The sequence below is a fragment of the Pseudorasbora parva genome, chromosome 15 (genome assembly GCF_024679245.1).
Source record: "Pseudorasbora parva isolate DD20220531a chromosome 15, ASM2467924v1, whole genome shotgun sequence".
NCBI lineage: Eukaryota > Metazoa > Chordata > Actinopteri > Cypriniformes > Gobionidae > Pseudorasbora > Pseudorasbora parva.
In genome coordinates, this window is record NC_090186.1 from 26,516,923 (window position 1) to 26,543,844 (window position 26,922).

The following is a 26,922-nucleotide window of genomic DNA, read 5'->3' on the forward strand; positions in this document are numbered from 1 at the left end:
TGTCACAAGATGATCAATTAGAGAGAGAGAGAGAGAGAGAGAGAGAGAGAGAGAGAGAGAGAGAGAGAGAGAGAGAGAGAGAGAGACTACAGTTTCTGTTTTCAGCCTCTTCATCTCCCCACAGAAAGGAGCCTGACTGTGATGGATCACACTCTCTCTTCACACGACTCACATTGGAGGGCAAATCCCTATTCATATTAGCACCTCTCTACCCTCTGGTGCACTAGACAGTTTTAAAATACCCATACGATCACATAAAATGATTATTCTATTTGGAGAGGGGGTTTACTTTGAAGTGAGAGGTTTTGAAGCGGTTTAAAGGTGAGACATTTCTGTGCCTGTAGCAGACTGATCATTTCCTGACTGCCATTGGTCGAGCAGAAAGCCCCGCCCCAAATTGGCACCATTGGTTGAGCCAAATGTTTCTGTGTTGGGATGTATTACAGGCTGGGTATAGCTGGGTAGTTTACCATTTTTGAAATGCTCAGTTATGTTGGAAATATGTTTGTGGTATATTTTTAATGTATTGAGATTTGTAGGTGGTTTGAGCAAGGAAGCCATGATCTTTTAAAAAAAATCTGATACAGTGTTTCAGTTAAATAAAATCTTGTTTACTTGCATTGATGAAAAGCTTCCTTAGGAAGTGCTTTGAGACAAGACGTCTCTGTGCCGGCCTGTTAACTAATGAAAGCTTAATCACATTTGGAGGGCCAGTTTATAAAGCACGTGTCTAATTGAAATGCAGTGCTGATTATCACGGCGGTATGCATATGTATTTGAAAAAGAACAACAATTCTCTGAGCAACGCCTACCTAAGCCAATGATTATTCATGGACACCTGTCCAGAGAGACCATTCTGATTAAATCAAACTAAAGGGGTCATTTAAATATGAAAGACATCTTCTCCATCCTTAAGAAGTGTGGCTATGTTCTTTTGAGACACAAAGGAGACGCCCCTGTTGTTCAAGTAATATGAATATAGACGCTGGCTCCGCTGAGTAAAGGGGCCTCCAGTCTCTGAGTTACACACAGAACTGTGAATGAGCGGCAGCTCTGCTCTGATGAATAAAGAATAGGTATTAATTTCCTAAGAGCAGCCCAGGCAGGCACAAAGCACATGGCTCAGTGCATAAGTTTCATTTACAGTTTTCATAGAGGCTGAAACAGGCAGAAAAACGGTGGTTTACAGATACATTTGAATTGGATGTGTAATGTTTAGTCTGCACAGCGGACTACTTCTCACGCTACTTCTCTCGCTACTTCTCAGAGAGGACATTTTGGTTATTTTAGCCAGTAGTGTATTTTTTTCTACAGACAAGCAAGTTTGTCATTTATATATGTTTTTTTCTTCTAAACCGGTTATCGAGTACCCATCAATGCCACTATTCACTATTTTCAAATGAGAAACAGTTTTTTTTATGTATACAAACATACCCCAAATAAAGAAAATTATAATTTTTGTTTAAAAAATAGTATAGTTAAATATATAGTACAGTAATAGTATAGTAATATAATAGTAAAATGATTATGGTGTGTGTATATTTATAATATGAAATAATTTATTATTCAATATAAATACATAAAATAATATACATAAAAACAATAATAAATGTATATACATGTATTATTGTTATTTATGTGTATTATTGCATGTATTTACTTTTAAAGGTGCACTATGCAACTTTCCGTCCACTGGAGGGCGCCTATTCTAAACAACTGCATAGTTTGATGATGCCAAGTGTGAGCGCAGTATCTTGGGGTATATATATATTAGGGGTATATATATATATATATTAGGGGTGTAATGATATATCGTTAAACGATAAAAATATGACGATATCTATCGTTGATGGAAAAGATATGATTTGCGATATAGAGTTGTTTTATCCAAGGCTCAACTTGCTGTTGTAGGCCTATTCATAAGGTATAATTCACCCAAACACAAATTAACAAATGTAGGCTACCACAAATATAAAATCTGTCATCATGTAGGCTACTCACCATCATGTCGGGGTTTTTTTTATTTAACTTCCAAACACAAATGAAGATATATTTTATGAAACCTGAAGGATTTATGTCCCTTCATTAAACTCCATTCCTCTCAAACTTAAAAGATGCAAAAAATGTCATGAAGGCATGTAAAAATAACTAATCGAGTGTCTAATTCAAATCTTCTTCAAGTCTTCTGAAGAGACACAATGGCTTTATGTGATGAACATATTTAACATGACACACATACTGTAGTAAACACGGACGTCCAATGATTGTGTGACGTGCAAAAACAACATGAGAGGGAGTAAATGCAGAATTAAAACGCTTGGATGAACTAAAGGTTTACAGTTTGAGAGCGGTCATTCTGACGAGCTTTCTTGCGATTAGAGCTGTGACGGATTGCATTGATCATCTGAAGTGCACGCACTGGCAGAACGGCGCTCCTCAAAGTGAAGCGCAAACATTATTTAAAGCGACACTCCTCAAAGTCAAAGCGCAAACCCCGTTTAAAGCGACACTCCGTAGTGAAAGCGCAAACATCATTTAAATCACCAGATCACCTGTAGTTTTAGTAGTATGATTATTTAAAGCATTTAAGATGGTTTATTCTTACATACTGCATTTTAATAGCGGTGGATGCAGGACATAGCAGGTACAGGGAGAGATGCTGCCTGCATTTAACACGTGAATAATAGTGGGGGGACAAATTAAAGGGTTACTTCAGCGATTAGCATATGACTTTGTATCAGTAGAAAAGTATATTCAAATGATTGTGCTTTTCCCCCTCATATCCCCCTGAGACAAGAGATTTTTGCATTTTATTTCTGGAAAAATTCCTCCTATGACGCAAATTGACGATATTTGCATCATAGGAGGAATGTTTGGCCAAAGGCTAAAGACTACAGCCAGCAGAGGGAGCCATTTCCGCATGTTTTGAATTCGCGCATGAGGGATGGAGATCACACTCAGAGCTCAGCTCACATCTGCAGGCATTAATTTAAACGGAGCTATGGTGAGTAATGTAAGTCTTTTAACTTCTCAAATTAATTTCTATTAAAGTTAAGCTTGCAAAGGCATGAACTGAAACGCGCCAGACTGTACTGGCGTTGTGAATGTATGCCGCGAGTGTAGTCGCGATTACCTCAGCTCTCATCACGAGAGCTCATTCAGCTCATTTATCTCACTCCTGCAGTTAGTGCTCAGTGCTGTGATACTCGCGCGGTGACTCGCTCATTATATTGAACACAAACGTTCAGTTTTTAATTGTAGTGTCTTCTCCAACTCAGTCACAGTAATCCAGTAGGTGGCTTTGGGAATGGCCTCACAGGGCAGTGAAGCATTCTGGGAATTGTAGTCTTTCATCCCCATGAGACAAAAATACATTTTCTGTCTTTTCTCAGTCTAGAAAGCACCAAATTCAAAAATAATTTCACATTTCTACTACATTGATGACCCAGTTTAAATACAGATTCATCTTCCCAGCGCTGAAGTACCCCTTTAAGTTTAGAGTTTCAGTGACATTATTACATTAATAACCTTACTACATAGAATCATACAAAAACTATACATAATCTTGATTTAATGTATAATAATGCAATGAGGGAATATTTGTGGGTCCTGATAATAAAACACAAATAATAATATAACAAACTAAATATAAAAATTTTATTTAGAAAAAGAACATTAACGACATAGATAATAGAAAAAGATACAAACATAAAAATGACAAAATAAAATATTAAAAATACAATTAAATATAATTATGCAAAAATATTATAAAAATACATTTAAAGAAAGACAAAAAAAGTTAAAAGTTAACTTTTAAGTTTAAAAAAGGTTAACCCTTTTGTTCATTTATAAAACAACATGGTTGGCTTTATTTCCACTGTTTAAAATGCCCCCCAGTTACATTCCTTAACTTAAATTATTTTGCTGCTAGGAAGTTGGTCATCCCGGCATTTGCCAAATAAGAAAGAAAAAATTACACAAGAAAAGCATTGTTGACATCATATTTTTTTTTAAATGTATTTACTGTAATTGTGATGAAGTCATTCTTTTTTGCTTGATGCACACTAGACCTGGGCAATATAGCGTTAAGATACATGACATGTTTAAAGAGATGTCACACAAAATGTTTAGTTATGTCATCATTTACTCACACTTAAGTTGTTCCAAACCTGTATGGGTTTCTTTCTTCTGTTGAATACATACAAAAAATATATATTTTGACGAATGTTGGTAACCAGACATTTGATGGTAGCCATTGACCTCTCATAGTAGGAATATAAATACTATGGATGTCAATGGGGTCCATTAACTGTTTGATGATTACCCACATTCTTCATTTTGTGTTGAACAGACGAAAGAAACAACTTTGGAAAATTTTGAGGGTGAGTAAATAATGACATAATTTTCATTTTGAGGTGAACTATCTCTTTAAACATGTTTTAGCCAGGATGTTACAATGTGCTGACTGTAAGTGTTCTGTTCTGTAATATTCATTGTTGTGCTTTTTTGACTGATTGCTGAATAATTTGCAAGGAAACCACTCCCTATACCCACAAATAAGGCATTATTTGAGGGTACAACCATTTGTAGTGGTGTCCGAAACCATAGTGGACGTTATTGAGTGCACTTATTAATTCCCACATTGCACCGCAATAATGAGTGTACAGGCGATGTACACACAACGGATGTCCAAATTCACTCACTCCTTCAAGTGAACTGTATTAGTGGACTAAAGTAGGGAATAGTGAATGAGGGTTTAGGGGGCAATTTCGGATTCAGCCCTAAATCCAAGAAAGTGGATCACATCACTCCAGTTCTGAGGTTTTTACACTGGCTTTCTGTCTGTCAAAGAATTGATTTCAAAATTATACTGCTGGTTTTTAAAACATTGAGTGGTATAGGGCCAAAATACATTTCTGATCTTCTGCTGCATTATGAACCATCCAAGACCGCTCAGGTCATCTGGGACAGGTCTGCTTTCTGTTCCCAGTGTCAAAATTAAACATGGAGAAGCAGAATTCAGTTTTTTATGCACAGTATATCTGGAACAAACTCACTGAAAACTGTGTAGAAAATCTTCATTCTTTTAAATCAAGGTTTAAAGACTATACTGTTTTTATTCATTGGAACTTTTCTTACACTTCACTGTAACTTTTACTCTCCTGTCTTACCATGTTTTTATTTTAACTATTTTAAATGTCTTCTTATATTGTCTTTTTTATTAACTAATGTTGCTTTTATGTAAAGCACTTTTAATTGGCTTGTTGAAATCTGTTATACAAAATATTTACTGACTGTATTTTTTCATATCATAATGATCCAAAAGTAAAATAATATTTGTGGCTTTCATAACAAATTGTAATAGTTTGCACGTTTCATGTTTATTCCCATGAATTCTAATAATTTTAGAGTTCACGGGCATGCAGAAACACAGGTTACAGTACAGGTGTATGTTAAGCTAACCACACAATGGCGTATTCATACCTGCTAAAATGTCACGGTTCCTTCATATATATATTTGATAACATATATGTGTAGAATGTGTCACATTCTTCGATATTATTTGACTGTCTTACATTTTAAGTGAATGCGGGACAGCAAATCTAATGCTAATTCAAATGTTTACAAATGGGTGGGCTAAAAGCAGACTAAACGTAGCCCATCCAATTCAGAGCTAAATTGTGGCTTCAGAAATGACACATCTTGCAGATTTTATTGACATTGCGAACTTGATGGGATCAACCATATAATGCGCTACATGGCCAAAATCTACAATGAATCAGTTTTGACTTTTGACTATAAGTGGGCTAAAAAATAGCCAGTCTGAGGAACTAAATCGCACAGCCTACGCACAGAACATGTGAAAGAAAGGAAATCAAACACCTTGTAATTACTGTTGACTTTGCTTACATGATGGAATATCGTACATCTCACAAGCTATTTTGCCAAAACTGACATGTAACCAAATTCAAGGTTATTTTGCCTAAAAGTCGGTCACAGCCAGACTATCGGGTCTATAGTTAACCGAGATGGTGAAATGACTGCTATTGCTTGCTGGGTTAGCTTTTTATACAGAATATTGAGAATATTGAGTACTTTGATTATGGTTGCACTTATTGTTTGCACTTGATTTATGATCAATTTGTGGGAAGGAGTTCAGTTAGGAGGTCAACAGCTGTAGAAGCCCATAAATCATGTGCAGTTCTAAGGTCTGAAAAGACAATCAAAAAAAAGTGGAGAAAGAAAAGCCAGTCAATGGAGTTAAGGAGTTTGTGGCAAAACCTTTTACAGTGCTCGAGTATTGTTTTGTGTTTTACTGCATATGATGGCAAATTCGTTTTCAGAAAGTAAAACGGAAGTGACATTCATTGCATGAGCTAAAACATTTCAAATGAACCTGCAAACTATTTTTCTAGACATGTATTTCGTTGTTAAGGATATTAAAAAAATACTAGGCTATTTAATAATATCGTCTCATTCTAGTGAATGCAATCTCATGTCTCGTCTCGTGAGATAAATGTCTCGTCACACCCCTAATAAATATATAAATAATTATAACACACAAATAACAAAAAAACACAAAAATATGATAATCATGCTTGTATTGTTGCAATATAATGATTATTTATGAAATCTAAATTAATTTAATATAAAATAAGCTTTGCTTTGCATTTTTGTATATCAGACAGTTAAACCTAATAATGAAGCCATTAAAACAAATTCTGTCAACATGATTTGTAGTCTTTAAACCCTCTCAGTTTACAGAAGAATTGATATACACACAATGCTCTGTTTATTCTAAAACATTCCAGTGTCACACCGTCCCACAGTTTTGCTCACATGCATTGTTTTACTTGACCAAACGATTTTACTTGACCAAAGCCACACTTCTGTTTCCTGCCCACGGACTTGTAAAACATGCATTATCTAGAAGCAACTGCTCTTAGGGTTGTGAAAATCAAATATGTGACAGATTTAATAAACATCCCTTCTATTCTCTCCAGTCTATAACTAATTGACATTAAAAGAGTGAAGATCTCAACAACCTTCAAGAGACTCTCTTTATCCGTGCCTCCAGGGAGAATACGTGTCTTTGAACACGCCAGTCTATCTGTTTACATAACTGATCCACTCTGTTGACCAGAGTCCTTGCCTTGAGTGTAATACTGGAGGCCGTTTATAGTGTAGGTTTTGTATGGGGGAGGCTGCATGAAACATGGTCTTCTCAGATGAGCTCTTTCCTTAAGTTGGTGCTGATAGACACCGTCATCATCAGACGCTCATTGGGAAGCACTTGTCATCTCCAGGGTCTGTTATGGTTTTGTTTAAGGTGCTGAAAAGTAGTTACAGATTGACTCAGAGAAAGAACTTGAGTTGAGAGCCATCAGGGCTGTTTAGTCCATTGGAGCATGTTGATGATTATGGCGATAGTGGCTCTCACGCAGGTCGTGGGCGCTCTAATGCGGGCCTCTGTCATTGCAACTTACATAATGACTCCTGCAGTCTCCAGCTGATAGCACAGGCATTTTGTTTCAGGGAAATAATGCTCACAGGAAGCCCAGGAAAGGGAGAGCTGTGGAGGAGCAGGATAGTGAATGCTGGAGGAAAGAAGAAATGTAGATGTAATCTGGAGATTTTCAAGATAAACGACAAGAGAAGAATCAAGGAGATTATTCATAATTCAATGGCTGACCTGGGAGATAATGTTCTCAGTGTTTTTTGGGAAGAGAGTTAGAGACCGAAAGCATAAGGAATTCAATGAATTTGAGTTTTGATCTGATATAATATAAAGATGCTTTTTAGATGCCAAAACAGCCCTGACCTGTCAAGGCATTGACTCCATTAGACCCCTGAAGGTGTGCGGTGGCACCAAAATGTTAGCAGCAGATCCTTTTAGTCCTGTAAATTACAAGGTGTGTCTCCATGGATCGGACTTGTTTGTTCAGCACATCCAGCAGATGCTCGATTGGATTGAGATCTGGGGAATTTGGAGGCAAAGTCAGCACCTCAAACTCATTATTGTACCCTTCAAACTATTCCTGAACCATTTTCTTTGTGGCAGGATGCATTATCCTGCTGAAAGAGGCCACAGCCACCAGGGAATACCATTTCCATGAAAGGGTGTACATGGTCTGCAACAATGCTTAGGTAGGTGTCAAAGTAACATAAAAGTAACACCCACATGGATGGCAGGACCCAAGGTTTCCCAGTAGAACATTGCCCAAAGCATCACACTGCCACTGCCTGCTTGCCTTCTTCCCATTGTGCATCCTGGTGCCATGTGTTCCCCAGAGAAACTCCGCACACGGAGTTGATTCATCAGACCAGGCCCCCTTATTCCTATGTTCCGTGGTGCAGTTCTGATGCTAACCTGCCCACTGTTGGTGCTTTTGGCGGGCGACAGAGGTCATTATAGGCACCCTGACTGGTCTGCGGCTATGCAGGCCCATACGCAACAAACTGTGATGTACTGTGTATTCTGACACTTTTCTATCAAAAATAGCATTAACTTCTTGAGCAATTTGAACTACAGTAGCTCGTCTGTTTGATCAGACCACACGGGCCAGCCTTCGCTCCCCACATATATTAGTGAGCCTTGTCCACCCATGACCCTGTTGCCAGTTCACCACTCTTCCTTCCTTGGACCACTTTTGATAGATACTGACCACTGCAGACCAGGAACACCCCACAAGAGTTTTGGAGATGCTCTGACCTAGTCGTCTAGCCATCACAATTTGGCCCTTGTCAAACTTGCTCAAATCCTTACGCTTGCCCATTTTTCTGCTTTGAGGATAAAATGTTCACTTGCTGCCTATATATCCCACTCACTAACAGGTGCCGTGATGAAGAAATAATCAGTGTTATTCACTTCACCTGCCATAATGCTAAGCCTCATTGGTGTAATCATGTGGCAATGTCACATGTGACAAAGGAAAAAGTCACAAATGAAAATTCTGTCATTTATTTCCCTCATTTTGTTTTGAACCTGTATGACTTTCTATCTTCTGTTGAACACAAGAATGTTGGGATGAAAACTGGGATGAAAACTAATTTAGGTTTACATCATTTTTAATTCTTGTTGACTCTCCAACACAGCAGGTGGCAGTATTGCACCTTAACACTTATTGCCACTAGTCATAAAACATAATTTTTTGCCTATTACTGCCACACAAATTCATATATGATGACCGATGAAAGCAAAACACTCTACCCACACTCCAAAAATTTAGCTCGCCACTGAGAGTTTTTATTTTGGAAAAAAGACAGGGTGTTGCAGGAAGTGCCGATTAACAGTTTTCTTTTTGTATGCTTCTGTACAATTATGGTTACAAACTCACTCTCTGCCTCCCTACACTCGTATTTTGAGTGTGATTCAATGGCCACAAAAAAGGAAAACACAAAATAAACATAGTCAAACATGAATTTCACTGATAACATTATTATTGTTTTTGGTATTTCTATAGATACCACAATAATATCCTTATTGTGAATTCTTTTAGCCACGATTATTGTGTAGTAAAAATCTGTAAAAGTGACAGCCTTAGTTCAAAACAACACATAACCTTCCAACACATAATTTTTTATGAATTTCAAATGGAACTGGTTATTTTTAAGGACTGGTTGTGGATTCTCAAACCTACTTTTGGGGGTAAACTATGCTATTAAATGTTAGTAGTCTTATTTGTCTCTTTCTCAGGCCTTTGCTTTTCATACCTGTCTGCTCTTTTTCTCTCCTGCTCCCTCCAAACACTGAGGCTCTTTGTGTCACTATGCTGGGTTGGAATACTCCTCTTTGTCCAACCCAGCATTCCTCACATATCTGTGTATCCTCTAGTCCAGAGAAAAGTGATCTAATCGAAACAGGGGCAGTTATGGGAAGAGAAGCCATGCAGGCTGGCTCAGGTCCAGTGTCTCTTCTGTCTTTCGATATAGAAGTTGGTAGTTGTGTCTTGTGACTTTTGACTGCCTATAGGGAATCACATGAATGACAATGTAAGCATTTCTTCATGCAATAGGGACTGTGATTATAACTAATAGTGCATAACTCTCAAACAGTCAGGGGAAACTGAATTGTGAAAAGAACGCATGACCCAGAGGCTAGACAGCACAAAATACTTGGGTTGCTTTGAAACTGATGTACAGTGGTATAAGCCAACAAACATGGTCCTATGTTGCCGGCCCTTTAAAACTTAAAGGGATATTTCAACAAAAATTGTAAATTAACCCATGATTTACTCACCCTCAAGCCATGCTAGGTGCATATGACTTCAAAACGCTTGTACGTTTTGGTCACGTCAGTTATGCTTTTTTCATAAGTTGAATATGGAAGGTGGTCTGGCGGAAGCTAGATATTTTACTTTATATCATGTTAAATATGGATTCTATTTTTAACAAACATATCAGTTCGCTTCAGAAGGCTCCCCGAACTCCCCGGAGCTGTGTGGAGTACTTTTATAATAGACGGATTCACTATTTGGGCATCAAATTTTGGGCTGCCATTATGCTTGGATTAGCCAGGACAGTTTTAATATTAGTCTGGCTGTATATTTAAAGAAGAATGTCATATACACCTAGAATGGCTTGAGGGTGAGCAACTAACTCATGGGCTAATTAAACATTTGGGGTGAACTATCCTTTAATGGCTTCATAGTCTGACAAATTAATGAGGGTGAACATGATTTCAATACTCTGGATCAACTTTTTGTTCATCCCAGAACATTGTTCCAATCAAACAATCTGATTTGAGGGACAAGTTTACAATTTATGTAAAGTTTAGGCTTCCATCTAGGGTTAGGTGCTTCTGTATAAGTGTTACTCACCTATCATTTCCAGTAGGGATATGATTAGGACCACATTTTCAGACAGGAATGGTGTTCCAGGAACAAAATATTTGATCTAGAAAACATGTCTTACTTGGCAAAATCATTGTGATCAATGTATGAGAGTGCAATGAGGCTTTTAGGTACTAGTAATTATTAGTTGAAGGTGGCACTGACATAGTTAATGCTAAAACCAGGATTCCTCACCAAATGTGTCTTCCACAGACTCGGGGACCAGTTCTACAGGGAGGCCATTGAGCACTGTCGCAGCTACAATGCCCGTTTGTGTGCTGAGCGCAGCGTACGCATGCCCTTCCTGGACTCTCAGACGGGCGTAGCTCAGAACAATTGTTACATCTGGATGGAGAAGCGGCACCGGGGGCCAGGTAGCATTTTCTACAAGCATAATATTAATTTGATTAAAGAGTTCATACAAAAAGTTTATAAGTATTATTTACTTCCCTTCATGATCCTCCAAACCTGTATGCTGTAATTTTTTCTTTGGAACGTGAAAGGAACATTTTTGAAAAATCTTTACTAAAACTCTTTTCATAATGCAGTGAGAGTTCATAGTCTGTTAAGCTCCAAAAATTAATAAATAGAAGTGGTCATGTAACCCTATAAGTAAAATAAATTATATTATGGTATAATGTTTTTATACATCTAAATACATCTTAAGCAAACTAACCCTGGAACATAACCTGCTCCAGAGCAGGTTATGTTCAGAGAGTGAGTTGCCATGGCCACTTACATTCCCTGAAAGTTACCTCCATTTTTGGAACCGAAAGTTGAGGTCATCGGCTAACTTACTCTTAAACATACGGGGGTATGTCACATAACCTGCTTTCTGGAATACTCCTGAAGCCACGCAATGACTAACTGAAAGTTGACAACTGAATAAGTCAGTGAATTGTTCTTTCTGTTTGTTCTTTTCAGTGAAGATGACTTTCTCACAAACGCACGCGCACGCACACACACACACACACACACACACACACACACACACACACACACACACACACACACACACACACACACACACACACACACACACACACACACACACACACACACACACACACACACACACACACACACACACGTTGGTCTATGTGGTTTACAGGGACTCTCCATAGGCGTAATGGTTTTTATACTGTACAAACCGTATTTTCTATCCCCTTACACTGCCCCTGCCCCTAAACCTACCCATCACAGGAAACATTCTGCATTTTTACTTTCTCAAAAAAACATCATTTAGTATGTTTTTATGGCCATTTGAATTATGAGGACATTTGATATGTCCTCATAAACGACATTTATAGTGTAATACCAGTGTACTACCCATGTAGTTATACAAATTTGTGTCCTCATAAACCACATAAACAGGCTCACACACACACACACACACACACACACACACACACACACACACACACACACACACACACACATACACACACACAAACTATTGAACTGGGGTTGGGCTTGTGGTTTTTTGGAGCTTAACAACAACCATAAGACTAAGAATTGGCTTTTTTATTTATTTTTATTCTGCTTTAAGAAGGAAGTCAGTTATATGAGACTAATGGTTATTTGGGGGAACTATCCTTTTAATGAGATGCTAGCATAAATTAGCAATATTTTGCTTATATTGCATATATGCACAGTAAAAAAAATATTGTTGGTTTAACTTTAAAAAAAGTAAGTTACCTGGTTGCCTTAACATTTTTAAGTTTATTGAAATTTGAGTTGATACAATGAAGGAAATTGGTTTAATAAATAGAAACTCAAAATATTGTATCTGAACCACAAAACAAATTTGATAAATCATGAAAAAACAATTACCCTGTATGCTTAAATATTTTTTAAATAATATTTTAATAAAGGTTGTCAAATCTCAAAAAATGTTCACTGTATTAACTTAAAAATTTTATTTCAATGAACTCAAAATTTCAAGGCAACCAGGTAACTTATTTGTTTAATATATTGTATAGTGTATTAATGTGCTTTACATGAACTGCACACTGGATTTAGGGTGTTGTCTTCAGGATGCTGTCATCTAACCAAAAGTTTAAAATTGTATCCATTCATTTAACTTTTTTTTATCTCACCACAGGCATTTGGATAAGTTGGACTTTGGCATTGTAAACATCCATCTCAAAATTTCACTTCAAATGCAGCTTGTTTTAAAGCAGAAGGCATGGGGAGTGCAAATAATGTGTTGATGAGCATTTAAGTAGTTAACAGGTTTATGTAGGTTTCCATTTGTAACATGTTAAACAATGCAAAAGACTATTCAGTGTAATGAGACAGAAATATGCTTTGGGGTTCTGTATCTAGTATTTCCACAGCATTCCGTTCCTTATTATCTGACCGAAACAGCCAATATCTAGACAAATAACTGCCAAAAGGAACAATATTCCTGCCGAGAACCGGACACAAATAGAGTCAGCGTCTCACAACTAAAAGCTTCATAGCCACACCCTACACTTTGTGGTAGGCCAGTGTTTATTGGATGTTTTTTTTTTTATTCTGAGTTTTTTTTTCTCTCTCTCTCTCTCTCTCTCTCTCTCTCTCTCTCTCTCTCTCTCTCTCTCTCTCTCTCTCTCTCTCTCTCTCTCTCTCTCTCTCTCTCTCTCTCTCTCTCTCTCTCTCTCTCTCTCTCTCTCTCTCTCTCTCTCTCTCTCTCTCTCTCTCTCTCTCTCTCTAAGAGAGAGACTGGATGGATGCATAACTGAGACCATGTGCCTCACATATGTAAATGCACAGATTGTTATGAGCCAATCAGAGAGAATGCCTCTGTCAACACCCCTGATGCCAGATGTTTCACAAAAATTCTTGTGTCTGAATCCCTGTCCAGACAAAATTAGTTTTGTGTCTCTCAGGATGATACCTTTTTTTTATTTTTATTTTTATTTTATTTTTTATTTTTGGCTTCATTGTGATAAAATGCATGTTTGAATGAAAATTGACTTATAGTAGGCAGGCAAGCATATCATATTTATCCGTTCGTTTTTTAATTTTATTTTTAGCATCATATTGCTAGTCACCTAGCCGGGAGTTATAGTGAGCATAGTCCTATAAGTGAAATATAAATTATAATATTTGTATATAAACCTTAAATAGTTAATTAGCTATACATTCTATTTTAATCTTTCTCGTTGTAAAAATATTCACACACTGTAAAAAAAATTTAAAAAATAAGTTACCTGGTTACCTTAAAATTTTAAGTTAATTGAAATTAAAAATTTGAGTTAATACAATTAACATTTTTGAGAATCGAAAACCTTTATTAAAATATTTATATTTTTTAAAGAAGCATATTGGGCTATTGTGTGTGTTTTATTTGAGAGGACGCAGTGAAACATGCCAAATTGTGCTTTTTTTTTATGATTTATAAAAAAAATTATGTGGTTCAGATACAATAATATTTTGAGTTTCTATTTATTAAACCAATTTCCTTCATTGTATCAACTCAATTTTTTTATTTCAATAAACTCAAAATCTTAAGGCAACCAGGTTACTTACTTTTAAACCAACAGTATTTTTTTACTGTGCAGAAACTGGCATGGCGTTAATCCGCAAATATTTGTAAATGTAAATGTATAAAATACACGTTTACATACGCTGCCATTCAGTAATATTTTTGAAGAAAATCTATTATTTTACGATGCATCAAAAGTGACAGTAAAGGAATTTATAATGTTATTAAAGGGTTAGTTCACCCAAAAATGAAATTGATGTCATTAATGACTCACCCTAATGTCGTTCCTCACCCATAAGGCCTCCGTTAATCTTCAGAACACAGTTTAAGATATTTTATATTTAGTCCGACAGTGTAGTATACTGTCCATGTCCAGAAAGGGAATAAAAACATCATCAAAGTAGTCCATATGTGACATCAGTTAGTTAATTAGAATCTCTTGAAGCATTGAAAATACATTTTGGTCCAAAAATAACAAAAACTACGACTTTATTCAGCATCAGTCTTCTCTTCCGCGCTTGTTTTCAAACCTCAAATAAAGATTCAAACGGTCATGAATCAGCGTATTGATTCATGATTCGGATCGCGAATCAGCAGTTTGGCAGTTTGACACGCGATCTGAATCATGAATCAATATGCTGATTCATGACCGTTTGAATCTTTATTTGAGGTTTGAAAACAAACCTGGAAGAGAAGACAATGCTGAATAAAGTCGTAGTTTTTGTTATTTTTGGACCAAAATGTATTTTCAATGCTTCAAGAGATTCTAATTAACTAACTGATGTCACATATCGACTACTTCATTGATTTTTTTATTCCCTTTACATGGACAGTATAGTGTGCATACACTTTCATGCGCTCTTGGACTAAATATAAAATATCTTAAACTGTGTTCTGAAGGTGAATGGAGGTTTTATGGGTGTGGAACAACATTAGGGTGAGTCATTAATGACATCAATTTCATTTTTGGGTGAACTAACCCTTTAAGTATAATGCTATTTCAAATTTAAAAAAAAAGTTATTTTGAGCTTTCCATTCATAAAAATATCTGAAAATGTTTCATGCTTTCCACAAAATTATTAAGCAGCACAACCATTTTCAACATGAATAATTATAAGAAACATTTTTGATGTTGAAAATTAGGAATATATTACATTTTAAAATATATTAAAATAGAAAACAATTATTTTACATTTTAATAATATTTCACAATATTGCAGTTTTTCCTTAGTTGTGTACAGTTGAGCCTGTTGCAATCATGCTACTGTCTGTGTGTTTACAGGGTTGGCGGCAGGTCAGATGTACACCTACCCAGCGCGTTGCTGGAGAAAGAAGAGGCGACTTCACCCACCACTTGACCCTCAGCTTCGCCTTTGTGAACTCCGACTTGGTGAGATCATGATTGCGGCTAATTGTGTAATTTTTCATATGCTTACATTTTGATTTCAAATTCTTAATTTCAGCTCTTTTCTCTCTCCGCCCTTGCGTCTTTGCTCTGAGGTCATTCAGAGGATGTAGAACTGGCCCATCTGGGTCTCATTATCCTTCTCTGTCTTTATGTGTGCCCTGACCGGGCCCCTTTAATCATTTGGCCATGCAGCATTAGAATGCAAGTCTAGGGGACTGATGGGGGGCTGCAGAAGGGCTTGAGGAACTAGATAAAGGCCTGTCTGTATCAACAAGAAAGCCACTCTGTTATTTTCTTAGCTGTCCCTTGAAATGCAATAGCAGTAAAGCAATATAAGAACGTCTGACCTTCGATTGGAGCTCAGCCAGCATGAGTTCAGCAAAAAAAAAAAAAAAAAAACTGTGAATAAAACTGATTTAGGCACACATTAAGTTGCGTGTGTGATGTGTTTCCAATAATGCAGATATAAGGAAATGAAAGAGCTAACTCCTAACAAGTTTAACGCTGGGAACAGCAAATAAGCCCTTCCAAAACACCTCTCAAGTCACAAGACTGCTCTCCTGAGACATTTGGCATGACAAATAAATATATATGATAAATTGTAGTCTATTCTTATAGGGTAGTTCACCCACAAATAAAAGTTCTGTCATTTTACTCACCATCATGTTGTTCAGTTCCTATTAACTTTCTTCTGTGTTCCTGCTGAGTAAGTGTTATTTTCTTTAAAAAAACAATCAAACAAACAAACAAACAAAAAAGCTAAATCTTATTGACCCCAAACTTTTGAACCACAGTGTAGGGGAGCGCAGTGCACAACCTAATGCGAGGTTAGTAGTAACATGCATGGTTTAACACTTTCCACACATGCCAGGATGATGGAACTGTGTGTAGTTTACTAGTTGCCATATCAACACTATATAGGGAAAAAATAGTGCCAAAATTTAAAAATCTTTGGAAGATATCACTGAACATTTATTTTACCATAGCAAAAGTAAATTTCTTACATAAGTTTAATTTTCATCTCTGTTTTTTGTGTTTATTTAAAATAAGACAAACCTGATATCTGATAATCTTAACAGTTGAGATTGTTCTTCAATGCTGATCTAACAGCAGAGCCATGGTTTAAATAATTTGCGCAGGTGGGGTGCGTTGTAACACTGCATTACAATGAGCCCCTTTTAGAAATATGCTTTTATATTCTATACTTTTATAAATTCTTTTGAGAAATCATGAGAAAAGGGTCAATAAGGACTGAGAGTCAATGTTCAGAAATTATTCATTATTATTATGTTTTTAACTATGCTGTATAGCTGTATAGCTGTATTAGCAATGTGTTTGTTGTCAAAATAAAAAATCAGTGTATTTTTAATGATAAAAAAATGCCATTATTTTATTTCAAAGAATTAATAATTGTATTTTATTGACAAAATATTTTTGTTTGTTTTGAATATTTTGTTTGATATATCAGATAACATTTTAAGCTATGATTTGCTCATGTGACAATGTACCTGTACATGTCAATGTACATGTTACTATGGGGCATGTTGTCACATTTCACTTCCATTTTTTCGGGCTAAATCAAGAAAAAAGTATACACTGTATTAATGAAACAAAACCACATAATTGTACTAGACATGTGTGCAATTAATGTGAGAAGAAATAAATACTTTAAACCCCAAGTGGATTTACATAAACCGAGACAGTCAAAAAGCATTAGGTTGTGCCCCGCTCTCCCCTACTTGTATGTAATTAATGCAGTTTTCGGGAATGGAGTTTTCAAGCTTTAAAAAAAGATGTAAAAGCACCATAGAAATATAATCTATACACTGTATTCAGTGTTGCATGGTAGAAGGAAAGTCAAACATGTTTGTACGTTCAACGTGAAGAAAAGTAAATAATGACATAATTTTCATTTTTGAGTGAACTATCCCTCTAAGTTATGTGTTTTCCAGAGTCCTGGAATTGTAATATTTACACTATTGCGAGGCATAATTCTGCTCTGTTACAGCAGGGCATCGGTTCTACACTTCCTGTCTGAAATGTGTTTGTGTTGTACATTTCTGGGTGCTCAGCCATTGTAAACAGGTTTGGTGTCCAATATCCCATCCAAGTCTGGTTCATAATGACAAGCAAGCGTGATTCCAAATGTAAATCTTCATATGCAGTCTTTTTCTCCATAGCAGATGTGACGTGTAGAGCGGTCTCTAATTCAATAAACTGATTCAATTAGGCTATTTTGTCTGCTTTATAATCATGCCACTATGACAACACCAAATAGCTGCATCGCGGTAAACTAATATATTCATTAAGCTCTACATTTGCCATTTGAAACTGGCTCCTCAGAGTGATCTTGCTAAATTCTTAATTAAAAGCAGGACATGCACTTTCCAGTTAGTGCATGCCTTTTCGGGTGCCGATGTCATGATTTAATGGCATGCATAAATATCACAGTGCTGTATTATATTGCGATGATTAGAACCTTATGATTTGTGTCTGTAGACATCAACCTCTCTTAGCCTCTTGTTCATGATTGGCGGCTGGAAACGGGGGATGGGAGGCTGCAATCAGCCCCTGACTGGCAGTCTGCGCTATTTTCAGCTCCTCTCCCAGGGGAAGAGTGTGTCTCGACTCAATCAGACACAAAGAGAATAAAGACAAGGACAGAGATTCAAATAAACATTCTCAATCATGTACACACACATTTAACAGGTTTAAAGAAGTAAGAACATCTGACAGCAAACACATGTTAGGACCACTGCTTGTGGGAGCACCTTAAAGGCTGATTTATACTTCTGCGTCGGACTTCCGCAGTAGCCTTTACGCCGGGGGCTACACATCGATTTTCATTTATACTTCTACTTCGTTGTCCGCGCTGACGTGTATTTACACATGCAGGAGCATGATACCCCTGAGGGAGGGGTTCTGGCAGACCAATCACAGCACTTGCGGTCAGTGCAGAATTGAGGTGTTGTTTCATTTTTGGAGAGGTGCACGTCAGGGCCATAGACTGTAAAAAAATATGGACGTAGGGTCCGTGATGTCACCCATAGGATTCTGATAAGCCGTTCTGAAGCGTAAAGTATGGGCGAGCTGGGCGTTGCCATCTTGTGAGCGAGTCATCGTGTGTCACTCCCGGATAACAGAAAATGGACGTGTATTTACACATGCAGGAGCATGATACCCCTGAGGGAGGGGTTCTGGCAGACCAATCACAGCACTTGCGGTCCGTGCAGAATTGAGGCGTTGTTTCATTTTTGGAGAGGTGCACGTCAGGGCCATAGACTGTAAAAAAATATGGACGTAGGGTCCGTGATGTCACCCATAGGGTTCTGATAAGCGGTTCTGAAGCGTAAAGTATGGGCGAGCTGGGCGTTGCCATCTTGTGAGCGAGTCATCGCGTGTCACTCCCGGATAACAGAAAATGGGCAAAAAGGCGGGATGTGGGCGGAGCTGAGGTGACGCAATGACTATAGACGGCAGATAAATGGCTATCCACTTGTAACCACGCCCTTAATTATGCAGAACTTTAAGGCTTTATGTAATGTAAACGAATGAGTTATAAAAAAAATTTACCCCTCTCACAGTTGTCATGAATATCAAAATTAGCCTTTTAGGCCAAAACCACAATTGGTTCCAGGCTGTAAACAGGTTTTTTTCTGCTGTAAAGTTGAGAATTTTAACATGGGGCTCAATGAGATTCTGCTTCCTTCTGGAGCCTGCCTCTAGTGGCCAGTTAAGGAATTACAGTTTACATTACTTCCGTATTGGCTTCAAGAGAGATCGCGGGAGGTTGCCGCTTGGTCAGGGCACGTTCTAGGCTACGCGTGCTAAACAGCCTGCAACGTAGCTACGGCTTACAATCGACCAAGCGGCAACCTCCCCCAGTCTCTGTTGAAGCCAATACAAAAGTAACTTAAAGGGTTAGTTTTCCCAAAAAGGAAAATTCTGTCATTAACTACTTGCATTCGACACCCGAAAGACATCCATTTATCTTCAGAACAAAAATTAAGATATTTTTGCCGAAATACAATGGCTCAGAAAAGCTTTAATTGACACCAATGTAATTTCCTGTCTCAAGACCCATAAAAGACACTAAAGACGTCGTTACAAAGCCCATCTCACTACAGTGGCTCTACTATAATTTGATGAAGCAACGAGTATTTTTTGTGCGCAAAAAAACTACATAACGACTTATATAGTGATGCTGATATTTGATCCGATTTCAAAACAAAGCTTCAAACTGTTATGAATCAGTGCATTGATTCATGATTCGGATCGTGTGTCAAACCGCCGAACTGCTGAAATCATGTGACATTGGCGATCCAAATCCTGAATCGATACACAGATTCATAACCGTTCAAAATCGTTTTAAAATCGGCCCATCACTATATAAGTTGTTATTTCGTTTTGTTTTTTTGGCACACGAAAACTATTCTCGTCACTTCATAAAATGATTGTAGAACCAGTGAACCACTGCAGTGAGATGGGCTTTGTAAGTGCCTCTCTAGTGCCTTTTATGGGTCTTGAGAGAGGAAATAACATCGGTGTCAATGAAGGCCTTCTGAGCCATTGGATTTCAACAAAATTATCTTCATTTGTGTTCCGAAGATGAACGGAGGTCTTACGGGTGTCGAGCGACATTAGGGTAAGTAATTATTGACAGAATTAAACATTTTGGGTGAACTAACCCTTTAAAACTGCAATTCCTCGACTGGCCACTAGGGACATGCTCCAGAAGGGAGCAGAATCTCATTGAGCCCCATGATAAAATGCTCAACTTTACAGCAGAAATAAACATGTTTACAGCCTGGTACAAATTGTGGTTTTGGTCTATACAGCAATTTTGCCCTTCATGACAACTGTAAGGGGGTGAATTTTTAAACTCGTTTGTTTACATTATATACAGCCTTAAAGTTCTGCATAATTAAAGGCGTGGCCTTGAGTGACAGGTGGATAGCCATTTATCTGTTGTCTGTTAGTCATCGCGTCACCTAATGCCTGGTTCAGACTACAAGATATTTTTGTCTGTTACGATAGTTACTGTGTTACATTATGCGATTTTTACTCCTAAAATCTTGTCGTGTCCTGGACAAGAAACATGTCAGACTACACGTTGCTACTCGACCAATCATTGCTTGTTGTCACGACGTGCGTGATGTCATCGACTTTCAGAAACAAGAGTGTAAACGATGTCTGAAGCAGCGTGTTTTGGCTGTTTTGTTTAGAAAAGCGCAAAAATAAAAATAAAAGGACATGGACATGTTCCTGGCTTGCTGGAAGAGTACATTATGGGCTGTCAATCCTCCAAAGAGAATTTGAGGTAAAATATTGTTCTTTTTGTATAAAATATTTAGTTATTAGCCAGTAGTAAAAGCTTGCCACCACAACGTATTTGTAAAACATATTTTAAGCTTAGATTCCAGTAACGTTACTCACCGGGTTCCTGAAGGGCTTCCGCTATCGTTCGCCAGCATTTTTCTTATTTGGTTGTGGTAGTCCGTCGATGACACATCGTACAGGCAGGAATACTGTTGCCACAACTCCATGAACCTTTCCTCCGTTTTATAATTCCACCTAAAGTTAGCCGCTCCGTCATCTCTCATGCGTTTTTCGCCGTGTTTGAAAGCTGTGTACGAAAACTGTCTGTGCTCCGGTTGGTCAGCGTCACACGTGACAGAACCGGTCGTGAAGGACCGCAAAAAAACATTAAACATGCTAGTCTTTCTGTCATGACGTCATGAACTATCACAGATGCGGATTCGGTTGTCGTATACTATGACACACTATACGAGATAAAACGATCGATTCTTGCATCCCGACGTCCATTATCGCTTACGAATCCCTACATCAAACGGATCGTGCCAAATTCGGGCTAATATTGTGTAGTCTGAACCAGGCATAAGCCTCCAAACCACGTTCCCGCCTCTTTGCCAATTTTCTGTTATCCGGGCGTGACACGCGATGACGTGCTGACAAGATGGCAAGATGCCTACTTTACGCTTCAAAACTGCTCTTCAGAATCCTATGGGTGACATCACGGACACTTCGTCCATATTTATTTGTTTACAGTCTATGCACTTATAACTTTGTATAACAAAGTATAACTTTGGCTTAACTCCACAGATGCAGATTATAGATCAGAAAACAATTAAAATGATGTGACCGATCTTAGGGTGTAATTCTTTCCACGCTCTAGTCCCCTAGTTCTAGTTAGTGCACTTCAAACGTGGAGTCAAACATTTCTAAGGCTGTCCGTGGTTCCACTTCACTGATACGTTAGTTACACCTAGACTTTCCTAGAATGCACTGTGACAAACCCTGAACATCAGATGAAGAGGGAAATCTTGTAAGTCAGTAAAAAGGTAATGTTATAGGAAATTACAGAACTAGCAGCTCACTAAAAATTCAGCTTTGCCATCACATAAATTAATAAAATTTTAGAAAGGAAACTTTTAATATCATATGTATTAAAAATTCTGTTGTACTGTATCTTTTATCAAATACATTAGATAATTAGTGAATTATTTAAAAAATATTTAAAAACAAAACAAAATGACCTCTGTCATTAAATAAAGCTGTTTTGTGCATCGCTTTATTATAATTGTTTAATGTGTGAGAGTTATTATATATGTATAAAATCTGTTTTTCTTGATTAGAAAATGCAAAATAAGCACATATTTCATAATGGCACTGAACAATTTCAGCTATGTGTAAATGCATGACCTTAATGTTTTGAGGATCCGGGCCCCTGCTAGTGCCCGTTAGTATTCAAGATATATAACGATTCACGTCATAAAGATCTAGGGAGTGAAATGAGACACAGCCTGAGACTATTTCATTTCTTGCCTTCTCCTCCATACACATCAATCTTCAGCACCTGGAGCTTTTCACATTTAATGAGCCTTGAAAAGTTTTCCACCCTATAAAAACATATTGATGCCCGGTGTATCCAAGAAAGCTACCCAAACTGATGTGGGCAAACACACACACACACACACACAAACACACACACACACACACACACACACACACACACACACACACACACACACACACACACACACACACACACACACACACACACAATCTGTCTGCCTGTGTGAAGCTAATTCCGTCATGAAGTACCTTCAGACAATTGATTTATTTCACTTTCTCCAGAGAAGTGCTTTCTATTTAGATATAAACAATGTGTTCAAAAATCTGAGAATATAGGACTTTAATCTGGGGTTTAATAAAAAATAAAATAAACGTGCTGTCTACACCAGACCCGAGCAGCGTGATGCAATAAAAGCAAATATAACCTATTATAATCTTGATGTGACACAGCAAATTCCCCACATACTTGTACCTGAAGTACCTGATGTACTTCAACCACTAGTCCTTCTTCTAATACAAAGGACAAATAGATTTGAAATGGTCTCTTTGTTGTGTCTGGTGTGGACTGCTTCAAGCTGTTGTGGCGGGAAGCAGTCGGGTCCGGTGTAGACATGGTGCAAGAAATGTAGGCTTGTCACTCAGTATTATGTAGCTATGATTTTAAAAGGGTGATGAATTGAGAAATCAACTTTCCCTTGAGCTTTTGATATAAGGTCATGGTAATATAAAATTATCCTGTAAGTTTCAAAGCTGAAAACTTCCTTTTTAGTCAAAGAAAAGCTTTTATAGACACCAGGCCCAGAAAATGATTGTGTGCTTCATTCTTATTTCATCGCACAGCGAAACACACCTCTACAGCACGCGTAGTTCAGTAGCCCCGCCCACTGTCTCATGGAGCTTTTTGGATCACTAGCCAGCAGCAATAAACATGTGAAAGAAGATAGCAGGATATTGAATGAGAACACAGTTGCTGCTTAAGCTTCGTTCGGATCATAATATTAGAAATCTGTGATACTTCATTTTTTTTTTAAATGAAGTTCCAGCTCACGTGGGGAAGACCGTACGTGTGTTCGCTTCATTTCACTGCAGAATCGTTTGTAAACAAGCCTTTGTAAACGAGCCTTAAGTGTTGGATTTGCAGACACAATGTTGTGCCTTCTATATTGAATCCGACAGGAATGGTGCAACACACTTATGTGAGTAAAACGTCTTTTTTATATGTAGTAATAGTAGTCGGGGGCTGTGTGTTTGGGCTGTGTACCAAAACGTACGGCCATCGGCAGAAACTCTTTCTTGATCTGGTTGCACACGTGTGTGCGTTTGTTTGTGTGTGCGTGCGTGGTTCGAACTTTACAACCGATCGTGCGGGCCATGTAACAAAGAAATAATATTCCAATCAATTGCGGGTGGATGAGAAATAAATCCTTGTGTTTGCTTGATAAAGACGTTTACGAGCCCTGTGGTCAAGAGAATCATTGCAGTTGCCGCTTTCAAAAAAATCTCTCCCTCATGTGAACTGACAGGGGCATGGATATGACAGCGGAGCTTGACCTCATTAAATATGCAAATCTTACCCAATCCTAGCCGTGGGCGTTTACTTCCAAGTCTCCAATGTGGCACGCCCATCAAAACCCAGCGTTTTGGAGAGAGCCTCAAAACCAGTGTAGAAAATAGCCTATTACTTATTAGTTGTGATGTTTTTGAATGTAAAAACCACACGAACGACATTAGTTCACCTCAGACAACAGTATAAAAAAGCAAAAAAGCCAGTTCATCACACCTTTAATGAAATGCATGTAATGAAAAACTATATTGAATCATAAAATAATGCAAAATAGAAGTATTTTTACTGGTGGATTTTTTTTCTACTGGCTGATCACCTCACATTTTCTGCTTCTTCCTTTCTCATTTAGAGGCTGAGCTAATGGCCAAGAGGGAAGCCCCACCGACGGAAGCCACGGCCCTGGAGGCACTGCTGCGAGGTGACGGGATCTTGGACAAAAGAAACAATAACTCTAAAGAGGAAGAGACACTACTGGAAATCCAGGTAACTCATCGACATTCTTTTCAAATGCCGCCCATACGCTACACTACAAACTACAGACACTTAAAAATAAAAATCTTGGTTTTCCTAATCATAAAATTTGCATGGGGAAACTGCTCCTCTCAAACCACGGAAAGCTTCTTCAGTAGCTGCATTAAATTTATATGTATGCATTTGGCAGACGCTTTTATCCAAAGTGACTTACATTGCATTTCAGGGTACACATTTTATTTACATTTTTGTCAGTTCTTGCTTTCCCTGGGAAATGAACCCATGACCTTGGCATTGCTAGCGCCATGCTCTGCTGTTTGAGCTACAGGAAAAAAATGCAAAAAAAAGCTGGAATACTTTGCAAAGATTTGAGGTAATGGAGCAGAAGAGTATAAGATGCAATCTGCAATCAATCAGTGATATCCACCATTCACTGTCGCTGTAAAGTCCAATCCATCATCTGAGACCTTATCCACCTCAGCCGCAAGCTGTTTTGTTTTCTACCTTCTGGCAAACAATACGGTACTATCAGGGCAAGAACCACTAGACTAGACAGAACACAAACTGCAGCATGCTTTCTACACAATGCAATTCATATTACTTTATATCTATTTAAGGGTTAGTTCACCCAAAAATGAAATTTATGTCATCAATGACTCATCAATGACTCACCCTAATGTCGTTCCACACCCATAAGACCTCCGTTCATCTTCGGAACACAGTTTACGATTTATATTTAGTCTGAGAGCTTTTCTGTTCCTTCATGAAAGTGAATGCACACTATACTGTCCATGTCCAGAAAGCTAATAAAAACATAATTTAAAGTAGTTCATATGTGACATCAGTTGGTTAATTAGAATCTCTTGAAGCATCGAAAATACATTTTGCTCCAAGAAAAATTCAGCATTGTCTTCTCTTCCTGGTTTGTTTTCAATCCTCAAATAAAGATTCAAACGGTTATGAATCAGCGCAATTCATGATTCGGTTCGCGTGTCAAACTGCCAAACTGCTGAAATCACGTGACATTGGTGATCCGAATCATGAATCAATCTGCTGATTGAAACATGACAAGAAACATGACAAGAAACATGAACTAATCATAAACTCACCGTGGCACTGCCCCCAACATTGTATGGATGTTTTATTGTAATAAAAATCGTTTAGTACAGTTAGAGAACAGACACTAGAATTAAAAACGGAATGCGACTGCTTGATGCAGCGTGAGCTAAACGAGAGTCGCAGCACAGATCAGCGGCAGGAGTCAGATTTCATTTATCACGAGATGAGAGACAAGACAACAGTAGAAGGTTCGGTTTCAAAGCGAAATGTAAAAGTACCTATATGGCAATATTTTAAATGTAAACCCAATGCTAATAGGTGAACCTGCTAAGGATTAGTTGTGTTTTTCTCGTTGTTGTGTTTTTAATTAAAAATAAAAAGAATAATAGTATTATCTTATTTTGAGTTTTTACTATGAAACTCCATTGACCATGTCCATACAGCAAGTTCTCCACTGTATCTCTGGATATGTGGACTGTTGTCTTTTCTCATGCAGTCCATTGATCTTTGTCATCTAATCGCTTACCCCAACTTTCTTCTTTTTCTGCAGAGGGTGCTTGAGGCAGACGAAAACGGGGATGGTTTGCATGATGATGAGGATTTTGAAGTGGACACACCAAAGAGGAAGCATCGAAACAAAGGCAGGGTGAGTGATGAGCATGACTCATCAAAGTGTTTGGATGGTGTGAAGAAAAAAAAGCAAGTGAGAGCAAGAAGAAAGTCAGATCGAGACAGAGCCAGGGCAGATTGACACAAGAGCGAGAACTAAACATGAAAGAGAAATACCTGACTTATAGTGTGTGAAGAGACAGAAAAGACAAAGAAATGAGAAATAGTGACTGATTTAGTGATTAAGCCACCTAAAATGTGATTGTCATGTATTTCTTAAATGTTGATCAGGGTCGAGGCTCTGGGCGCAGGCGAACAGAAGCAGTGGCCAACGACGATCATGATAAACCCTACGTTTGTGATAGTAAGTGTTCATTTCTTCAAAGTGTGTCTTAAAATCTAAGCAACCTGATATATATATATGTATATAACTGTATAACTGTATAACTGTATATAACTAACTGTATATGTGCAAACTTAATAGAATAACACATTTTTTACCTAAATCACCATTATGCATTTACATCCAAAAGTCCATACTAATTTGAACATTGAAATAAACAAAGTATTCGAACATTTAAAAAAATAACGTTAAAATTAATACAAATATTTATGATTCTGCATTAATGAA

The 26,922-nt window shown here is 37.6% G+C and overlaps 1 protein-coding gene across 4 annotated transcripts in view; it reads left to right on the forward strand.

Moving 5' to 3' along the window:
- Window positions 1-26,922, forward strand: part of dpf3 (double PHD fingers 3) — a 52,297-nt gene that overhangs the window by 7,417 nt on the left and 17,958 nt on the right. For all 4 annotated transcript variants that reach the window (XM_067417488.1, XM_067417489.1, XM_067417490.1 and 1 more), the window contains exons 2-6: window positions 11,046-11,206; window positions 15,587-15,694; window positions 24,502-24,635; window positions 26,233-26,328; window positions 26,583-26,655. In XM_067417488.1, the coding sequence (XP_067273589.1) occupies window positions 11,046-11,206; window positions 15,587-15,694; window positions 24,502-24,635; window positions 26,233-26,328; window positions 26,583-26,655 (572 nt within the window). The remainder of the gene's footprint in view (window positions 1-11,045; window positions 11,207-15,586; window positions 15,695-24,501; window positions 24,636-26,232; window positions 26,329-26,582; window positions 26,656-26,922) is intronic.